General features: G+C 46.9%; 1 protein-coding gene across 7 annotated transcripts in view; it reads left to right on the top strand.

The window, feature by feature from the left end:
- The window catches only part of LOC147025992 (uncharacterized), a 101,196-nt gene that overhangs the window by 11,884 nt on the left and 69,240 nt on the right, over positions 1-20,072 (top strand). For all 7 annotated transcript variants that reach the window (XM_085880966.1, XM_085880962.1, XM_085880967.1 and 4 more), the window contains 2 exons: positions 4,845-4,958; positions 5,088-5,231. In XM_085880966.1, coding sequence (XP_085737092.1) covers positions 4,845-4,958; positions 5,088-5,231 — 258 coding nt within the window. The remainder of the gene's footprint in view (positions 1-4,844; positions 4,959-5,087; positions 5,232-20,072) is intronic.

Raw genomic sequence — 20,072 nt, 5'->3', positions numbered from 1 at the left:
AATGGTGCTGTGAAGGCTTCTTGCATTTCCAGTATCACTTTTTTTTTAGGTTCTTGGTGTCAAGTTTATAGATTGTCTCCTGTTTGAATTGTTTCATTGATGAGAAATGAGCCGGCAAACCTTTCTCCATGTCTCTCGCAAACAATGCGAGTTCTCACTAAAATGTTAGCACCTCTTCTAAAAGCAAGTGAGCTGTGTTTCCCTTTCCTTGTAGCTTTCTGTTAAGGCTATTTGAAAGTGAGGTGTTGTCCACTATGAAGTGAAATCTATACACACACACACACACACACACACACACGCACACACAGTTTCTTGAACGTGTGACAATCCCATTCCGAATCCCTCTTGAACATCCCTCATAACTCATAAGTCAAGCCTCCAACTTTGGCAAAGAAAATTCCCAAAACAAAATAATGAGCAAAAATTCATCATTTTAATTCCTATTTTAACAAATGTAAATACGATGATGCAGTGCAGGTGTAGTTTCATTTTGTTTATTGGTACTCCAAGATAGTGGACAGCAAACGTGTTAACGTCACATGCACATGCATCCTCCATTGAAGAGGGAGTTTTCAAAACAACATCTCGTTTGTTATTTTCATACAAGTCGCTCATTATGGGATTTTCGCTTACCTGCCCAGTGAGGTGATCCAGGGTGTCGCTAACTTTTTAGAAGAGGGGCTTGAATGGTAAACTGAGGCTGCGAAACAGGTTGAAGCAATAATATTGCCGACAAGATGGCGAAAATAACCAGGTAATGGAGAGCAGGCGGTGCGTGGAGCACAACGTGTCAGTCTTGCTCACAGAATTCGTCGGTAATCGGATGTATTTTCCTGTTTATCACTGCCAACGTTCTCAAGTATTATTTTATCCTTTCATGATCTCAAAGATTTTTCTGAAAATTAATTTATAATGAGAAAAATGGGGATTTTATCGATCAGGCTTGGGAGCCACACTTAAGTCTTTAAAGAGCCGCATGCAGTTCCGGAGCAGCAGGTTGCCGACCCCTGGACTAGGCGTTCTACCGAGTGCTGTTCTTGTTTACTTTTGTTTACAAATATAAACCACATCTTTTTTTGTGAACCTTCATATTGTGCTTGTTATAATATTCTCTTTAGCTGATCACGACACTTCCGTGCAGTTTACAAATACCCTATGCAACTTAAAAGCCTTCCCTCACAGTCTACAGGGTGGTCATTACAGTTTTCACACCACCAGCACCTCAAATGATGGCCATGAACTCCTTGTGCCACACCAGCATTTGCTGCAGAGATCTTGGCCAACAGGGAGTGCTTGCCACACATCTGCACAAATTAGTTTTTCCATTGCGTGTTGATAAGAACTCTTAGTTGTTGCAAACACGTCCAGAAATACGTCCGTGGGTTGATTCCTTTCCCCAGGAGGTGGGCTGGCAATCCTGCCGAAATTGGGCTTCAAAGGCCTATTTTAGTGTAGTAGATAGTAGAAAAATCGTGCAAATTATGATACAAGCATTAAATTTGGTATTTCTGTTCTGCAGGGCTTTCTGATCAAATCTTCCCGATTGGCCATTTGAAAATCCAAGATGGTGGCCATTTTTTAAGATGGCCACCAAGTTAGCCTCCCGAAGTTGACTTTTTGCTTAGAAGTATTTGTAGTCCAATTTGCATGATCTAAGTGTGGATTCCTATCTTTTCAAGCCTGCTGGAGTGGATTTTCCTGTTTTTAAAGCCCCTTGACACACACTTTTTCTGATTTTTGCACATTTGTTTATGATTTTCATACGTTTGCATGACTTAACATGTATGTAGTAGTAGCTACTTATGCATGGGGTGTAGGGGTGTAGTGTTAGAGGTAGTACCTTTGTTTCAGCAGTCAGCCACATCCCTTGGATGGACTACTGGCACTGGTCCTCATCACTGGCCCAACTCTCATCTATGGCTCCAAGAAGTTGCTCGTGCACGGCATCGGCCACACCCTGGTAAACCGCGTTGGCTCGCGGGCTAAACTAGATGAGGGTAGCACACAGAAGGTCTCTGCGTGTGATAGAGTACATCTAGCTCCAAATTTTTGAAGTGCACCAAGTTGATGAAACATCTGCTGATTGAATCCAGGCCACTTACCAGTACATTAATCAACATTTCCAGTTCATCGCCAAGTAAGAATTTCTTGAAGGATTTATTGTCGGGCACTACCAAGGCACATTGGTGACATCACTGCTGTGAAACTCAGCATGGGGTTCAGTGTCAGCAAAGTAGGAATTGTATGTTGGCATTATACTGCAACAACTTACTACTGTCCCAAATGTTGCCTAATCAACCCCGGATCAGTTAGGCAGCCTCACCTGAATTGACAGGACGTGCCAGCGCGGGAGAGCCGAGCCAAGGATAACGGGGTTTTAGTTATCTGGATGGTGTACAGATCGCACGGGACTTATGACACTGGATGAACGATCAGACTAGGTGTAGGGCAGATGCAAAAACCTAGTTGTATCCCATACAGGAAAGTGTCCATTATACATGTACAGGGTGGAAAAAGGATAAACCCTCGACCCTGAACGTCATACTGGCCATGGACGCGAGTTCTACTGGTAAATCATGGAACACTCTGGACCAAGTGTTGCCTATGTCAGGAGGTTAAGAAAGAAGATCTAAAGTCCCCCCAGGCCAATCTTGCAAAAGAGAAGATGATGGGTGTATGAACTTGGCAAGGAATATTCCTCTGTTTCACTCACTCAATGCACTACCAATCAAGCTAGACCCTGCAAGACTTGACAAAGGTGGTGGGATAGAGGAAACCTTGAGACAAAACAAGGCACGATATGATGAGAGTTGCAGGCTTCTATTTAACAACACAAAGTTACACAGAGCTGAAAAAAGATCAATCCCTGCAGGTGCAAATGATGAGTGGCAGTAGAAGTAAGATCCCACGAAAGGTCCAAGAAGCTAAAACACAAGAATGTTTTCTTTGCGAAACCCAAGGGGGTGAGCTTAAAGAAGCAATGACAATGAAATTGAATAAGGGAATAAACAAATGTGCAAAAACACTCAGTGATAGGAAACTCCTTGCCAAACTGAGTGTAGGAGATGTCATAGCACAAGAACTGAAATATCACCCTGCCTGCTTGGTGGCACTGCATATCCAATTGCTTTCTCCGAACTGGTCACCTACATTAGTGAGATGAAAACTGCCAGTGATAGTACAGATCCACCCATTTTCAGGCTTGCTGATATGACCATGCTTTACAAGCAGAGGCTGGAGCAGCTTGATGTTGAATCGTCTGATGTTCATCCTACTCGACTTAAGGACCAGCTGCTTTTTCACATCCCCAAGCTGAAAGCTCATCGCCAGGAACGAGATGTTCTGCTGGCTTTTGAGAATGATGTAGGCTCAATCCTCACACAAGCATCCAAGTACGGTGAAGCAATCCATCTAGCGAAAGCTGCTGGGATAATAAAACGAGACATGCTCCATCAAAAGTCGCATTTCATCAGCACGTTTCACGACACAGGCCTAGAATAGGCTGTACCACCATCACTTCTGCAATTTGTATGCATGGTCGAACATGGCGCAGACATCAAGTCCCAACTCCAGCATGGAGCATCGAAATCTGACCTTTCTATATCACAGCTCCTGCAGTACAACTGCTTTGCCAAGTACAAGGAAGGAACGGATGTGACGTCGTGTCTGCCTTCCGCGGTAAAGGGAAGAAAACTGCATGGCAGACTTGGAACATCTTTGATGATGTTTCTGAAACATTCACCAATCTCAGCCAGCATCCAACATTGATTCATGATCTTGACCTGCCGAGGCTGGAGAGATTCGTTTTCCTCATGTATGACAGATCAAGCACAGCCACTGGTGTGGACGGAGCAAGACTGGATCTCTTTGCCCGCAAGCAGAGGCCGTACAACTCAATTCCACCAACACAGGCAGCCCTCAGAGAACATGCAAAGCGTGTGGCCTATCAGGCTGGGATCATCTGGGGCCAGGCAACCATCTTCAGTCCAGACACGAGCAGTCCCGCTGAATGGGGATGGACACAGAAAGGAGAGACGTGGCAGATATGTTGGACAACACTTCCCCCTATTGCAGCCAGCTGTCAGGAACTGACCAAGTGTTCCTGTAAGAAAGGTGGCAACTGGAGATGTAAGTGCTTCCAGTCAGGGCTCCCCTGCACAGCACTCTGCAGCTGCATATGTGGACAGTAGCAGCTGGAGGAATATTCGCATGGTATGCATAACTTTGAACATTTACTAGCCAGGGCCCAGTTGAAGAAAGGCCTAAGCTTCATATGACGATCATTAAAGTGGTGCAAAATCCGAAAAAGTGTGTGTCTGGGGGCTTTAAAAACAGGAAAATCCACTCCAGCAGGCTTGAAAACATAGGGGTCCACACTTTGATCATGCCAATCGGACAACTACAAATACTTCTAAGCAAAAAGTCAACTTCGGAGGCTAACTTGGCGGCCATCTTGAAAAATGGCCGCCTTCTTGGATTTTCAAATGGCCAATCAGGCAGATTTGATTAGAATCCCCTGGAGAACAAATGTGCCAAATTTGATGCTTGTATCATCATTTGCACGATTCCTCTCAAAAATTGCTGTTATCTGCCCCACTATTTCGCCTGATTGCTGGGATTAGCAGTGTAGTAGCTGACAGTGCATCAGGTAAATGGGCCGTTTGGAGTTTTTCACAAACTGCAACTTAACTGAGCTTTATTAGTGGCTTCGTTTTTATAAATATATTGTAATAAATGACTGATAATAAAACAGCTCAAATCAGAAAAGATGGAAATGTCAATGTTGCATATCATGTTTCAGCTTGTACTTAAATTTGCCATTTTTTTTTTCTTTCCCATTCCAGCTACCCGGAGGAAGAGATTGAGGCCAAAGTGGGAACTTTCCGGCTCATGCTTATGGAGAAGGGTGATGATGAAGCAGATGGTGAATGTGGTGTTGATGAGCATGGAAAATCTACGTAAGCTTTCTTCACTGATCATGAATGTCGATTAAAAGTTCACAGTGGTTGTTTCTTTAAGGATCCTTTTTGTGAAGGGTTTTCATCATTTCCAAACTCTGAGTGAATATTTTTTTTACTTTGTTGCAGTGCCACTGAAACTCATCAACTGGCAGCAGCAAATGAGCGCAAGAATGCAAGATTACGTGAAGCCTTTGGCATTGACAGTTCACATGTACCTGGCGCAGGATTCCAGGCTGCACGTCGTACAACGGCACCCACAAAGAAATACTCGTATGGAAATGTTTCCACATCGATCTAACAGCTTTTATTTATATATTTTATTTTATCCCATCCTGTCACACTCTCACTCTCACTCTCACACACACACACACACACATTACACAGAACCCTCTATTTACAAGGTGATTAGGTTCCTGGAAAACATCGTGTAGAAAGACATTAAAGGCATATGGGAAATAAGGGGTAAGGCTTTCAGCCTCACAAGATAACCTCCCTCCTTCATCTATCAACATCCTTTCCACACCAAACTGTCATTAATTAAAACTAGATACAGTATCGGTGAAAATATTTGTTGTGGGTTATGCAATACGTCGCAACACAGCACTTCATAATTTTCCCTCTAAGTAATTCAGCATTATAGAGTGTGGTAGCAACATTTGCTAAAATGATAGGGATTCTTATGAGACATGTTGGTCCCCATGCGTCTGGAATTGTGAACCGGAAAAGCACCAAGTTTCTTGAATTTGCAACAAGTTGTGGACTGAGGGTGGCTGGTTCATGGTTTCAATGCCCACAGGCTCATTGATGGACTTGGAATTCCAATACTGGTGGTGTGGCAAAGGAGATTGACCATGTGCTCGTTGATGGTTTCTAGAGGATAATTCAGAACTGTACGGTCTAGTCTACCGGAGTGCTCACTTCCTCAATACTGACCACAGGCTTGTTATAGCAACTCTGAAGTTTCAGCTCAAATCCAGGAGAATGCTACCATCCCAGCCTAGGCTGGATGTTGGCAAGCCAAAGGATGAGAGTGCAGCTGTGGAGTTTGCAAAGAGGCTGAGTGGGGATTTGGGGGGGGGGGTGGTGGGATTTGGGTGTTTCAGGGAATCCTGAAGAGTGGTTGAGTGCCTTCAAGACTACCATCCTTGATGTTGCTGGTGGATGTCTTCGAACCCACTGCCAGGTGAAGAATAACGTTGTCTCCCAATGGATACTTCCCTCACAATCTACAGGGATACCATTGACCAGAGCTGCAGGGCCAGGCTTGATGGCAGAGCTGAACTGTTCAGGGAGCTGAGACATAAAATTGCATGTTCGCTGAGGGCGGACTAGGAGGACTATGTGTGAGGTATCTGTGAAAGGGTAGAGCATCACCTGTAGTCAAGTGATTGTCATCCTGCTTACAGAGAAATTTGTGCATTGCGTTCCTCCAAGCCTTTCCCCCAGTGTACTGCAGTTAGAGCGGAGGGTGGTGAGCTCTTGACAGAGGGGTCTGAAGTGAAGACCCGCTGGGCCGTTTACTCTGAGCAGCTGTACCAGGCTGACCCACCAGCTGTTGAGTGGGATGTCAGGGAGGAGGGGGATGTGAGGGAGAAGGAGGATGTGAGGGAGAAGGAGGATGTGAGGGAGGAGGGGGATGTGAGGGAGAAGGAGGATGTGAGGGAGAAGGAGGATGTGAGGGAGAAGGAGGATGTGAGGGAGAAGGAGGATGTGAGGGAGAAGGAGGATGTGAGGGAGAAGGAGGATGTGAGGGAGAAGCAGGATGTGAGGGAGAAGCAGGATGTGAGGGAGCTGTTGAGGTCGATGTCAGGGGTGTGACTATCACTCTTGCTGACCCTCCAATCAACTATGAACTGCCTTCCTTTGCGGAAACACGTTGTGGTGAACCAGTTGAAAGGGGTTAAAGCTCCCGGAATCAGTTGAATCCATGCTGAACTTCTCAAGGTTGGTGGAAATGCTGTACTGGTGTTGTTACATGCAGTTCTGTGCTCTGTTTGGGGCACAGCCATCATCCCAATTAACTGGAAGAGGGGCCTTGTTGACCCTCTCTGGAAAGGGAAGGGCGATCACCAGGACGGTAACAACCTCCTAGGGGTGACTGCTCTCAGTGCCGGGCAAGGTCTTTCCTCGGATAATCCTTCATGGAGTTCGACACCATCTGCTTTCGCACCAGTGCCTGGAGCAGTCGGGCTTTACACAAAATAGGTCCATCAATTGAACTTATCCTTTGCTCTTCGGGTCCTCACTGAACGGAGGTGAGAGTTTCAACAGGGGCTACTCACAGCATACGTTGAACTCCACAAAGCGTTCGATTCAGTGTACCAGGATGCCCTCTGGAGGATTCATGGTTCTTGTGGGGTGCCACTAAAACTGATCAATCTGATTTCTGAACTATTCTCTGGTGCTGAGAATGCTGTGAGGTGTGATGGTTCCATTTCTAACTTATTTTTGGTTGTTGCTGGAGTTTGTCAGGAATGTGTACTGGCCCCCACACTTTTCAGCGCTTGTGTGGACTGGATTCTGGGGAGGATGCCTGAGAGATCAAGCTGCGGTACATTGTTTGGTAATGTCAGGATCTCTGACTTTGATTTCACAGATGATGCAGTCATCTTTGCCGAGACGTTGGATATCCTTATGGGATATCCAGGGGCCCTCCAGGCACTTAATGAGGTGTCTGAGTCACTGGGATGATGGGTTTCCGACATGAAAACTAAGATCCAGGCTTTCAATTACATTTTGGATGTTGCTATTTTGTCTGTTCTTGTTTGTGGCGAGGATGTTTAGGTCACAAAGAGATTCACTTACCTTGGTAGTGACGTTCATGTCTCCGCATGTTGTGAGCGAGAGGTCGATGGACATCTGGGTCGGTCCTAGGGAGTTATGGATTCACTGGATTACGGGGTGTGGCACTGTCCGTACCTATGCAGGAGGATAAAAGTCTGAGTCTTTGAGTCCTTGGTGCTTCCATTCTTTATCTTCAGATGTGAGACTTGGACTCTGACCAAGGAGCTGAGACAGAGACTTAACTCCTTTGGTACCAGGTCTCTTTGGAGAATCCTTGGGTATCACTGATCAGACTTTACATCCAACAGGCATTTACTGAGAGACTCAGATGAGATTTGTTACCTGTGTAGTTTGCAAACATCAGCTGCAGTAGTATGGGCATGTGGCTTGTTTTCCTGACGCTCATCCTGCTCACAGATTCTTTCAACGAGGTAGCCTCGTGGTTGGAGGAGGCCAACCACGTGCCTCGTGGTTGCAGCAAGTTGATCGGCATCTTAAAGAGATGGGGATGGGCCAGGCATCTGCCTGGAGGATGACCATACAGAGGCCCCTGGAGTACCGGTGGAAAGTGGACGCAATGGCGCGCTACTCTGGCGCATACTCTCACACCTGACCTGAGAAACTACTTGCTCTAACTTTGTCTCATTTCTCCTCATTGTCTGCACGGTCGACTCATTAAGGACTCATCCTCTTGCCACAGAAGATGGACCTTCTCCCTTATCCAGCTTATCTCGAATCTTCACTTTTTTGGCTGAGGGATAACGATATTTTCTGCTGCTTTACATAACTTTTTGAGCCACTTTCACTGGCTTTCCTCTTCGTGCTCCTGGTTTAAAATTTAAGGGCGATTATTAATAAGTGGGTATGGATGAGAGGACCACGTGGTTTTTACACAATGGCAAGTGATAGACTGATTGCGGTGCTGGTGGCGGGTTGATGGGAAGGAGAAATGAAGTGATGCGTGTGTTCGTCATGACATCACGTGATCGCCAAACGTGTGCAAGCATGTATAAGTGAATGTCCACAGTGCACTCCAGGGCAAAAAAAATTTTTAAAGCCATCAGTTTTTCAACTTTTTTGTCATAACTATTTTACCATACATTAAAGAATCACCAGAACATGCAGAAATAACTGGACAAATCGGTATGGAATAGCTTGTCCCTTAGCTTTCTTTAAATAATCCAGTCTTTTGGTCAAATTTTAAGAAAGCTTCTTGCACTGGGAAATGTCAGTGTTGTCCCATTCATGTTTGACAGATTCTCAAAGTTGATCAGAATTTGCAAATTTCCTTCAAATAAGCTTGTGCTGAATATAGGCCTAAATATTCTCCATGGGGTTTAAATCGGAACTCTGACCATGCCTGAACATAAGTTTCAGGGACTTTTTCTCCAACCACTTTTTGGTGGCTTTTTCTGTTTGGCCAGAGGCATTATCTTGTTGAAAAATGACTTCTTCACTTTTCTCTCCAGGAAATAACTTTTGGAGGCTGGGAAGTAATCCTTTTTCTCATATTTTCTGGTATTCCTTTGAAGTAATTGACTGTTCACACCTTATCAGCTCACCAACACCAGCAGATGAAAATGCACCCCAGACCATGATTCCACCTCCTCCATGCTTCGCAGTTGTTGAAATGCATTCAGGGTTGCATCTCTCACCAGATCTGCAAAGGCAACGTTCTGGGACATCACTGCAAAACTCAGATCTTAATTAATCACTCCACAGAACTCTTTGAAACCAGTTTGAATCACAGTTCACATATTCGGCCAAAAAGTGCAATCTGTCCTGAATGTTTTTCTTGGATAATAGAGGCTTCTTAGCACATCTTCTTGAGGCAAAACCAGCATCAGTCAACCTTCTTGTGGTGGTCTGGCTGGAAATAGTTTTGTTTTCAGCAGTTCTGAATTCCTCTGACAGTTTCCACCAGACTTTTCTTTCTTTCCTGGAGAACTAAGAATTTCAGTCACCAGTCAGCTTTACTTGTAGTGGCTCTAGTCCTGCCAGATCCCTTCTTCCTTGTGGTAAAACCAGTTTCCTGGAACTGTAGATCTATTCTCTCTATGGTAGGCAGAGAAATAGGGATTTTCTCCTCCTTCAGGAGCTTGTGGATTTCAGAATATGTCTTGTCCCTTTGACGAAGACAAGCAGTTCGATTTTTTTTTTTTTTAATATCCCATCAGCATGGAACTTCTCTTTCTTTGGAGGCATTTCTAAATTGAAACACAAAAAACATGACCTACACTCACTGTCATAAATTAGAGCAATTTAGGCACTATATATGCACGAAACAGCCAAAAAACATGGCAACACCATAAAAATGCATTGCAGATCTTTAAAAGTATACAGTACTTCTTGCAGTAAAATCTTTTTTGAATTCTTTTTTTGTGACGCAACTCAAAACAGTCTTATCTTCCTTGTTTTGTGTAAAATTTTGATCTATTTTGTCTTGCCTGAGATATTGGCCTTTAAAGATGAAATGCAAAAACATGGAAATTTCCTAATTTTCCTCTTTTTGAGAACAAAACTTCTTACAACACGAATTTTTTCATAAAAATTGCTGTAAGCCATGCGGAGTGCTTTTTCGCCACTGTAATGTGAGTAATGTATTTAAACTGGAAGATGGACTGTGCATCTGTGGCTGTCCTGAGTTCAAATCCTGCTCAGCTGTTGAATGAATACCAGGTGGGGTAACTCGGCCTGTCATCCTTCCGAGGTCGGCAAAATGAGTGCCAGCATGTTGGTATAATGTGTCGGAGTGGCGACCCGTCCAGGATTGTACCCAATAGCCAAGGAGACTGCTTAAGCAGCACCAACGCTCTTAGTACAGCGGCTACTCACCAGATTCTTTCAGTTTTTGCAGAAAGCATGAAACTTTGCACAGGGATACTACTACCCCTAGTGATCTTAAAAAAAAAAGGGACCCCAAAAATCTGTGCCCCCTAGTGGCCGCCATCTTGACTTTAAATATGGCTGCCATTTTAATTTGACTTTTTGTTATAACTTCAAAATTAAGCCAGATACGAAAGTTATTTTAAGGTCTAACCCTACATTTTCAGGATCAAGGAACTCATTTAAGTCATTTCCATGCAAACCTGATGTCGGCCATTTTGAAATTCAAGATGGTGCCCACCAAATCGGAAAATATTTAATATCTCTGTTGTTAATCATGATAGAAACATAATTCAAACAGCAATTCCAATGTTTTCAGTGTCAATCAACCAGATGGCATCTTTTTCAAGGGCATCAGATGCATCAAATACCATTCTGTAAGAGGCATATCTGATTGTCATACTTGATTCCAATATGGATATGAAAGTGAAAAAGGTCAATATTCCATATTTCAGTTTAATGCAAACAACTCCTGAATGTATCAATCATTTCAAACCATACATAGATCATTTTAAGAACAAACCTCAACACCTGGTCAAGGATGCCAGAGATTAATTAAATGAACCCCTATAGGTGCCCCCTCGTGGCAGAAAAATCACAACCATGCCACCTATATAGGTTTTTGTGGTTTCTCATTGTCACTGACGACACAGTTACCTTAATTTTCCTGTGAAGACAGTTGTACTTCATAACAAGTGCCACCACATATGCACAGGGCAGTGCAAACTGGCTTTATTGTGGAATTTGTTCTATAACATTTGCAGTTCCCTCTGCAGACCTTGGTACACTTGCATGCAATAAGCTCTAGACAAGCTTTCTCAGCAATAGGTAGAACTGTCCACTTAGGCCTGAAATTGTCCTGATCGGTCTCCCAGCCCCAGTCAGACGAACTGGGAACTGTTGGCAGCTGTTCAAGGCATTGTCCCCAGATATGTCCGGCTTGATATACTGATCTCCTTGTGTGCTCTTTGAGGGCTGCCTTTGTCGGCGGAATGTTATCAAGGGTCCTTGACATTCTGGAAAACAGTGTCATTCTTGCAGTGTTCACATGAACATCATCACTGGTACAACAGTACAGGAGCACAACAAAGTGTTCAAGTTTTTCCATGATATTCTCTGGTAGAATTGGTGACACTGGTGATGACAAGAATGCAAAACACTCGGTGATCTCTGGCCACACACGCCAGGTATTCCAGGCAGACTTCTTGCCATTATTTGCAAAGGAGGATGTAGTGTCACATCCTGAGAAAGCATGAAAAAAGGGCAAAACTTTTGCCATTTCAGGGCCAATTACTGTTGCTATCTCATGCACGGGGATGTATCGGAATTCCTTTCCTGTTCTAAACGCTATCCATAGTTGTTCAAGGTTTTCCAAGTTCTGAAAATGAGCCACAGCCAAAACAACAACGTCCGTGTCAACAGTCCTGATCATCACATCTTTAAAACCAGAATTCAGGGCATCTTTCACATGGAGCGAGTAGAATCCTGGTGTCAGCCTCCTCATGTGAGCAAGGCTGTAGTCCATCCAAGTTGTGGTTCATATTAGAGCTGACAACTGACTCATGAACAGTGGATATGATAACCCTGTCGCCAGTGTCCTTTGACACTCTCAGCACCTAGGAACTGGAAGAGTTCATCCTTCTTGTCATCATTGCGAAGGAAGTTTTTCCAATTGCCTGGCAGCTTCACATTTGGAGACGCACGTCTACGAGCCCCTGTCCCTCTATTTTCTCTTTCTGTAAGCTTCAAAGTGTTTCTCCGATAAACATCCCAAACAATATCGACTCGAAGAGACCTTTCTAGCTCTGAAACTACATATGGTACAAATACCTCCCTGGCATATTCCCCAAAGGTCTTGGATTCTTCAACTTGCAGAAAGTGCACCACTGCAGCACCATCAAGTATTCTTACTTCAGCAGTTGGGGTATTCAAGAAGGCTGATTTTCGGCTAGATTCAAGACATCCGAGGAGATCAGATTTCTTTCCTTGCCTAAGTTTCCCTCTGTTGAAAATGATGGTGGAAATTTCTGATTCTCGTGCTTGAAAAATTCCTCCAGATTTCCTTCTCTTGACTGGCTACCTATGTACAATCTAGCAAACAAAGAACAGTCACTCTTGAGTTCAGAGATTTTCTGCTTATCCTTCGATTGGGCCACCTTATTCGGTCGACTGAATAGTGGAAATGTGTTCCTTGATATTGGTTCACTGACTGGTGTTTCATTTATTAAGAGCCTGTCCTCAATGAAAGTACTGCACTGTTTTTCTGCTGTTGCATGAATCTGTTGGATAGTTTCAACAACAGTCATCGGCATGATTTCCTAGGTGTGTAACGTAAGCAAATCCTTACTATGATCAAGAAATGGATTTCCTAATTCTTCTAAGGTAGAGACAAGACCACAACCATCTTCAAAAAAGGATTTCTGCAAACTATGGGTTTGTTCGTGATGCTTGTCATCAGCATCGTTACTATCATTGGGATCAAACTGTTCTTCAAATTCAGCTATTATGGCTGACAACTGAGGGCCAGCCACCATCCATCTCCGTAGGGCACCAGGGTTTTCTGTGAGGCCGATGGCACCCCCATCACCTTCCACATGCGCATTCAGATGTTCGTGGGCTTGGTCAAGTCCTATGGCAGAGAATGAATGTCCTGTTTTATTTGAAGTAAAGGCACCACGCATGAACTACTCATAAACATCTGGACATCTTTGGTGAAGAGTGTTCATGTTGCATACGTGCACAGGAACCCATCTAGCATAGTGTACATGATCCATTGCAAAGAACCATGGGGCCAATTTAGCCAAGGATTCTGTGTACAACTCAAAATCAGATGTCCGAAGTGCTCTAATGAAAGCAAGCAATGTTAACTCAAGGTCAAGTACCAAGCTGAACATGGGATGGCCAAGACAAATCTCCTCACACCACGCTGTAAAAGCCACTTCAGAAACACGATCATTGGTATCAGAATTTTCTTTGTCCTTCATAAATGCTTGTCTTTGAAGAATGTAGAGAGCTGCAGCAGTGACTTGATGAGTCCTCCTGGTCTGAGCCTCATGCGACGCAGGAATGAAGCTAGCAGCTGTTCCTTCACCAGCAACCTCTGCTTGTGCAATAGCATTACACCAGCCACTCCCCTTAAGGAGATTCCCAATCATTTTCAGGCCAGCTATTTCGATGTGAAGAGAGCCAAGCATTACCACATACTTGTCCTCGCCATACAACTCTGGCAACTTCCTTTGGATTTGCTTTCTTATCGCATGGGCTGCATACCGGGATCTGTCCTGGATTAAGGAGCTGGTTCGCTGCTTTGTTTGTCTTCATACAGTGCATGATCATGGCAAAGGAATGCGATGGATCCCTAAACATAGGCATCAGGGCTATGAGCTTGGGAATTTTTGTCTCACCCTGCATAGACGCATTATATGCAGCCCATGACACAAAGTCTCCTGCTTCGAGAATTCCTTCCTCCACCAGTGACATCACCTTCCCGAGCCACTTATACTCACTCTTTCGATTTTCTGAAAACTTCTTTGCTTCTGGTCTCATAGGTCCCTGAATAACTGGTGCTTTAATTTCCTTTGGCATTGGTGCAGCAGGTAGTATGTTGGTGTACGTTAAAGGAAGGGGAGGGATTTGTTTATCTGTGCTTGTTTCATCAAGGAAAATCTGATCACATTCCATCCCTTTATTGTCCTCAGTGGAATGTTGACATAAGGAATGGGCTGTGCCATGAAATGAGTCCACAGACATTACTGAACTGGGGTTGTGATCAATGTTGTCAACCTGACCAGTTGTGAAAAGACCACTTTTCAGTTGAGGGGGACAAACAACACCATCTCTTTCAAAACGCTTAATGACACTGCTGGCAACTGTGGAGAATATGCGAAGGACTCGATCGTATGATATTGATAATCCAAGTTTGTGGAGACTATCAATAAGTCCCCTCTTTCGTGTCCTTGCATGAATTTTCAGACCGAGATACACAGGGGTGGGCACCTCTCTTTCGCTGTTGTGTCAGACGGTGGTGGTTTGTCTAGGTCTATTAGAACCCCTGATACTGTTGAAAACCATGAGTTGTGAAATACATTGTACGGCCTGAACTGTTGATTTCGCTTTGTCTGTCTGAGACTTTATACTTGGGCCATTGAGGATCATGTTGACAAGGGCAAGCAATGTGTTTGGGACATTATCTGACTGTTCACAAAGTGATCCTGTAAATTAATTACCATACCTGAAAATATGTTTTCTAATGACCTTAGCAGCCCCAGCTAGTTTCAATGCTTCTGAGTCTTCATCAGAGCATGCTTGCATAATAGCATCACCAATTGCAGTGTCGTAAGTCAACAGAACATCCCTGCCTTTAGTTACAGCCTTGAGATACAGACAGTGCTGCAATAGACGTTCCTTTAGGCGAGTGGAATTTACTTTACCAACAGATTTTAAGCTCAGCTCTTGCTAATGTTCACTATACACCGATACTATGTCAGCAAGACGAAAAACAGGGACAGCCATGTCATCATCCATTAACCTCTTCTCCTCAATGTTTGATATTAACTCGGCAAGTGCTATACTCTCACAGGTTGAAAATGAATCGTCACCATTCTTGGCACTCTGTGACGTTTCTCCCCTATTCACCTACCTAAATCTGGTATAAAATCTGCTTAAACAAGTCTTATGATATAATATCTCGTGTGTACTAGGTGCGGTGGGACGCAAGAAGCACGCGGGCCACCATCTACTCCGCTTTATTGCGCGACCAGAAGCACAGTCCTGCCACCCCTAGCGGGCGAGGCATGATATACGAAAACCCAATCACGTGACACAGCACACGCCTCCCCCCGTAAAATGACCCGTCACATAACGAACGGATACTCACAACATGACCATCAGAAACCCATCAACACTCATAATCCTCCAAGTACCGCGGCCGCACCCTGACCCGCCTCGGACGGGCAGCGCCACCAGACAGTCCAGGCTCATACACCTCCCGGCTCGGTCGAGGTGACACCCTCGCCGGACTCGCACTTTCCGCAACACCAGCTACCCCCGACTGCCCAGCCTGCTCGACGTCCCCGGGTAGGACGGCATCAGGCGAAGACCCCCTCGGCGCCGGCCCAGCCAGTCCCGGCGATACAACGTCAGGTGCCGGCGAGACTACCGGTGGGGGCCCCAAAACGTTCGGCTCGGGGAGGTGTGGGGGGGGGGTGACGCTGAACAGCGATCATGCATCTGGTCCACGTGCCGCTTCCACACATCCCCACCATCAGTCCGCACCATGCAATTCGCCGGCCCCAGCACCCCAGAGACCACCGCCGGCACCCATTTGGAACCGTGGAAATAATCGCGTACCATCACCCGCTGCCCCACCTCGAAGCTGCGCAGCCGCGTCGGACGCGACATAGCCCCACTCACCGACCCTCCAGGTCGCAGCAAATCTAGCCTGGACCGCAAAGCCCGTCCATAGAGACGAATAGCAGGCGAGTCACCCGTGACAGGATGAACTGCGTTCCTGTAATGGAGCAAAAAAACATCGACCACCGTCTGCACAGGTGCAACACCCCCCCTGCGCAAAGCCCGCTTCAACATCTTGACAAACGACTCAGCTTGGCCATTCGTCTCAGGATGATAAGGTGCGGACCTTAGATGTCGAATACCATTCTGGCGCATAAACTCATCAAATACACCCGGAATGAACTGCGGACCATTATCAGAGACCAGGATCTCCGGCAACCCTTTATTAGCAAAGATCGTCCGCAGCTTCTCTACCGTAATGCTTGCTGAAGTATGCTGCATTACTACCACCTCCGGCCATTTCGAGAATGCATCAATCACAATCAAAAACATCTTGCCATTAACCGGCCCCGCAAAATCTACATGGACCCTCTGCCAAGCTCGGTCTGGCACAGGCCAGAGACCCGAAGCTCGACGCGGGTTATCAGCATCTGTCTGGCACGTGGTGCAACGCTTAACCAATAGCTCAATGTCTTTGTCCAACCCCGGCCACCACAACAGGCTACGAGCAAGACTCTTGGTCTTCACGATGCCCAGGTGACTGACATGCAGCTCTTCCAAACACCGCTGCCTGAACCTCGGTGGAATCACGGTCCTCATTCCCCACATTATGCACCGTTGGACCAACGACAGCTCCGCTGCGCGTGACGTGAAAGGTCGAAATGCCGGTGTCGAAGGCAGATCGCTCCAATTCCCCGTAGAAATCGCCTGGACGACACGGGCAAGCACCGGATCACGAGCCGACTCCACCGCGACCTGCCTGGCCGTGACCGGCCCGCTTTGGACCTGGTCCAGCGCAAACACGTCGACCCGGTCGCCCAGCTCAGACGCAGGTGGACCCTCCGCACACGGCAAGCGTGAGAGCCTGTCGCAGTTAGCGTGCTTCGGAACTGAATATCATAATCGTAAGCACCCAGAAACAGACACCACCGCTGTATTCGCGCGGCTGCTACCACCGGCACTCCGCGTTCGGGTCTCAGGATGAATTGAAGTGGTTTGTGATCCGTCTGTAAAATGAAATGCCGTCCCAGCAGATATTGATGAAACCTCCGCACACCCCAGACGATGCTGAGAGCCTCCCGTTCGATCTGGGCATATCCGCGCTCTGCTGTGGACAGGGTCCGGGATGCAAAACAGACAGGCCGCTCGGAACCATCGTCCATCCTGTGGGAGAGCACTGCCCCGATGCCATATGCAGAGCTGTCGCATGCCAACAGGAGCGGACGCGCAGGCTCGTAGTGCACGAGGACCGTATCCTCTGTGAGCAGCCGCTTGACGCGGTCGAACGACGCCTGATGTGCAGGCCCCCAAATCCAGCGCTCGTCCTTCTTGAGCAACCGCGTCAGCGGCGCAAGTTGTGAGCTGAGCCCGCGCACGAACCTTTGGTAATACTGGGCCATACCAATGAACGCGCGCAGCTGCGTCTTGTCGCGAGGCGGTGGCATGCGCTGAATCGCCTCCACCTTCCGAGGACCTTTCAACAGCCCCTCCGGCGTGATGATGTGCCCGAGGTATTCCAAGTGCTGCTTGAAGAACGCGCACTGGTTCCTGTTTAAGCGCAGGCCGCACGCTTCTAGCTTTGTCAGCACTCGGGCAATGTTCGCAAGATGCTCGTCCGCCGTTTTCCCCGCAATGAGTACATCGTCCAGGTAGGTCTGAGCGGGCAGGCCAATGCAAACCTGATCCATAGCTTTCTGCCGCAAAGCTGGAGCCGAAGCAATCCCAAAACAGAGTCGGGTATATCGATAGAGTCCTTGACACGTGTTGATTGTTAAAAGCTCGCTACTCCCGGGATCCATCGGCAGGTGAAAATATGCATCACGCAGGTCTAGCTTCGTGAAGTATCGACTCCCCGCCAATCGCGCATATATTTCATCGATTGACGGCAATGGATATTGCTCCACGCTGAGCCCCGGGTTAACTGTGGATTTGAAGTCCCCGCACAATTGGACGTCCCCATTCCGTTTCAGCACCGTGACAACCGGGGTGGCCCAATCCGAGCATGACACCCGTTTGATCACTCCACAGGCCTCTAGCCTATCCAGTTCACCCTTGACCTTGTCCCGCAGGGCATACGGCACCGGACGCGGTTTACAAAACCGAGGAACCACCCCCTCCTTCAAGAAGAGTTTTGCCTCCATGCCCTTGAGTTTCCCAAGGTCGTCTCTAAACAACCCTTGATGTCTTTGAAGAATCCCCTCCAACTGATCCTCCCACTGGCTCGGCACGGGTTGCACAAGGTGAACTGCGGCCCAGTCTAGCCTGATGCGGGTCATCCAATCTCGGCCGAGGAGAGACGGCCCCCTCCCCCGTACGACGTACACCCGAAGCGTGGCGACCTGGCCTTGATACCGCACAGACACGTCTGCCATCCCGACTGGCGTTATCTTCTCGCGGGTGTACGTGAACAGCGCGAGGTTTGACCTGATAAGCTTCAAGCCGTTGAGTCTACGCGCGGTCTGTTCGCCGATGAGCGACACCGCTGCTCCTGTATCGACCTGGAACGTGATCGGCGTTTTGTTCACTTCGACTTCCACCATCATCGGGCGCACCGTCGCCGGGCCAACTGAACCCAGGCTCAACACCGGCCGCTGCTTCCACCCCGTGTCGCGTCGCACATCGCCGTCCACGACTTTAACGGTGGCCGAAGCCCCACGGCACACCCGCGCCAAATGACCCACCTTGTGACATTTCAAACACACGTTGCCTTTATACGGGCATGCACGGCGCAGGTGTCGACCTCCACATCCCAAGCATGTCCGCGGTGTCACCCCGCCGCACGCGTGGCCGCGTGGCGACGTCCGACCCGCATTGAAGGTCGTGCGCGCGTCCCGGAGCGCTCGCGACCCCGCGTGGCCGGTGATGGCTCCAACATCCCCGCGAGTCTGCTCAACCGCCATGTGTGCTTTCATTTTCTCCACGATGTCCCGAAACGCCAGCCCGTCATCCCGGGGCTTGTTCGGTGCCACTAAGTCACCCAGCAGCCGATAATGCTCCGGCAAAAGCGAAGCGAGCAAGATTGACTTCTGCTTGCTCTCGTCGACCACATCGTTCGCATGGAAATAGCAATCCAATTGCTCTTAAAAAAGATTCGAAGTCGTCCCCGTCGAAAACGGGCATAAGTCCGTATGATCCCATCTTCGTCAGCCAACTAGTGTGTACTAGGTGCGGTGGGACGCAAGATGCACGCGGGCCACCATCTACTCCGCTTTATTGCGCGACCAGAAGCACAGTCCTGCCACCCCTAGCGGGCGAGGCATGATATACGAAAACCCAATCACGTGACACAGCAAATCTGGTATAAAATCTGCTTAAACAAGTCTTATGATATAATATCTACCCTCAAAGGCAACCATATCACCAGTTAACAATTTTGCCAACATTCTTGTATCCCTAAGCTTAGTAGCATACATGCGAATTGTGCTGTCCATTCCAAAAGTGGAAACAGAATGAAGTCCTTCATACCCAGCTTTCTCATCACAAAAAAAAACAAATGGGCTCATCCTGCTCAACTGGAGAAACATGTGGAATACTAGATCTTCTAAATTTCTTTGGGCTACTGACATCTGAACTCGTTTCTGCACTCGATGCACGTTTTATTTTCCGCTCTAACTTAAGGTCACTAAACAAGTTTCTACAAGTCTTATGCCACTGTGCTTTGTTTTTCTGCAATGTTTCTGCAATACCCGACCCATCATTCACTTCATCAGGACATGCGTTCAAGGGAATTATGCCAAGTTCTTTGAATTTCACGAGGTTTGTTTCAAATGATTGAAAACCTGTTCCAGTCCCTTCGACATGACCTCGTCCTCGTCCTCGTCCTCGCCAGGGCTGTGAAAGTAAATCGGATGTTGTCTCCCAAAAAAGAATGCACAAGGTCCAGTCTGTTGGTGGCCTCTGGACTTCAGCGACATCACTTGGTTTAACGAG

This window comes from Eptatretus burgeri, chromosome 5 (assembly GCF_056783735.1).
Source record: "Eptatretus burgeri isolate ZD-2024b chromosome 5, Ebu_testis_v1, whole genome shotgun sequence".
NCBI classification, from domain to species: Eukaryota; Metazoa; Chordata; class Myxini; order Myxiniformes; family Myxinidae; genus Eptatretus; species Eptatretus burgeri.
The sequence above is the reverse complement of the archived record's forward strand: the minus strand, read 5'-3'. Positions and strand labels throughout refer to the sequence as shown.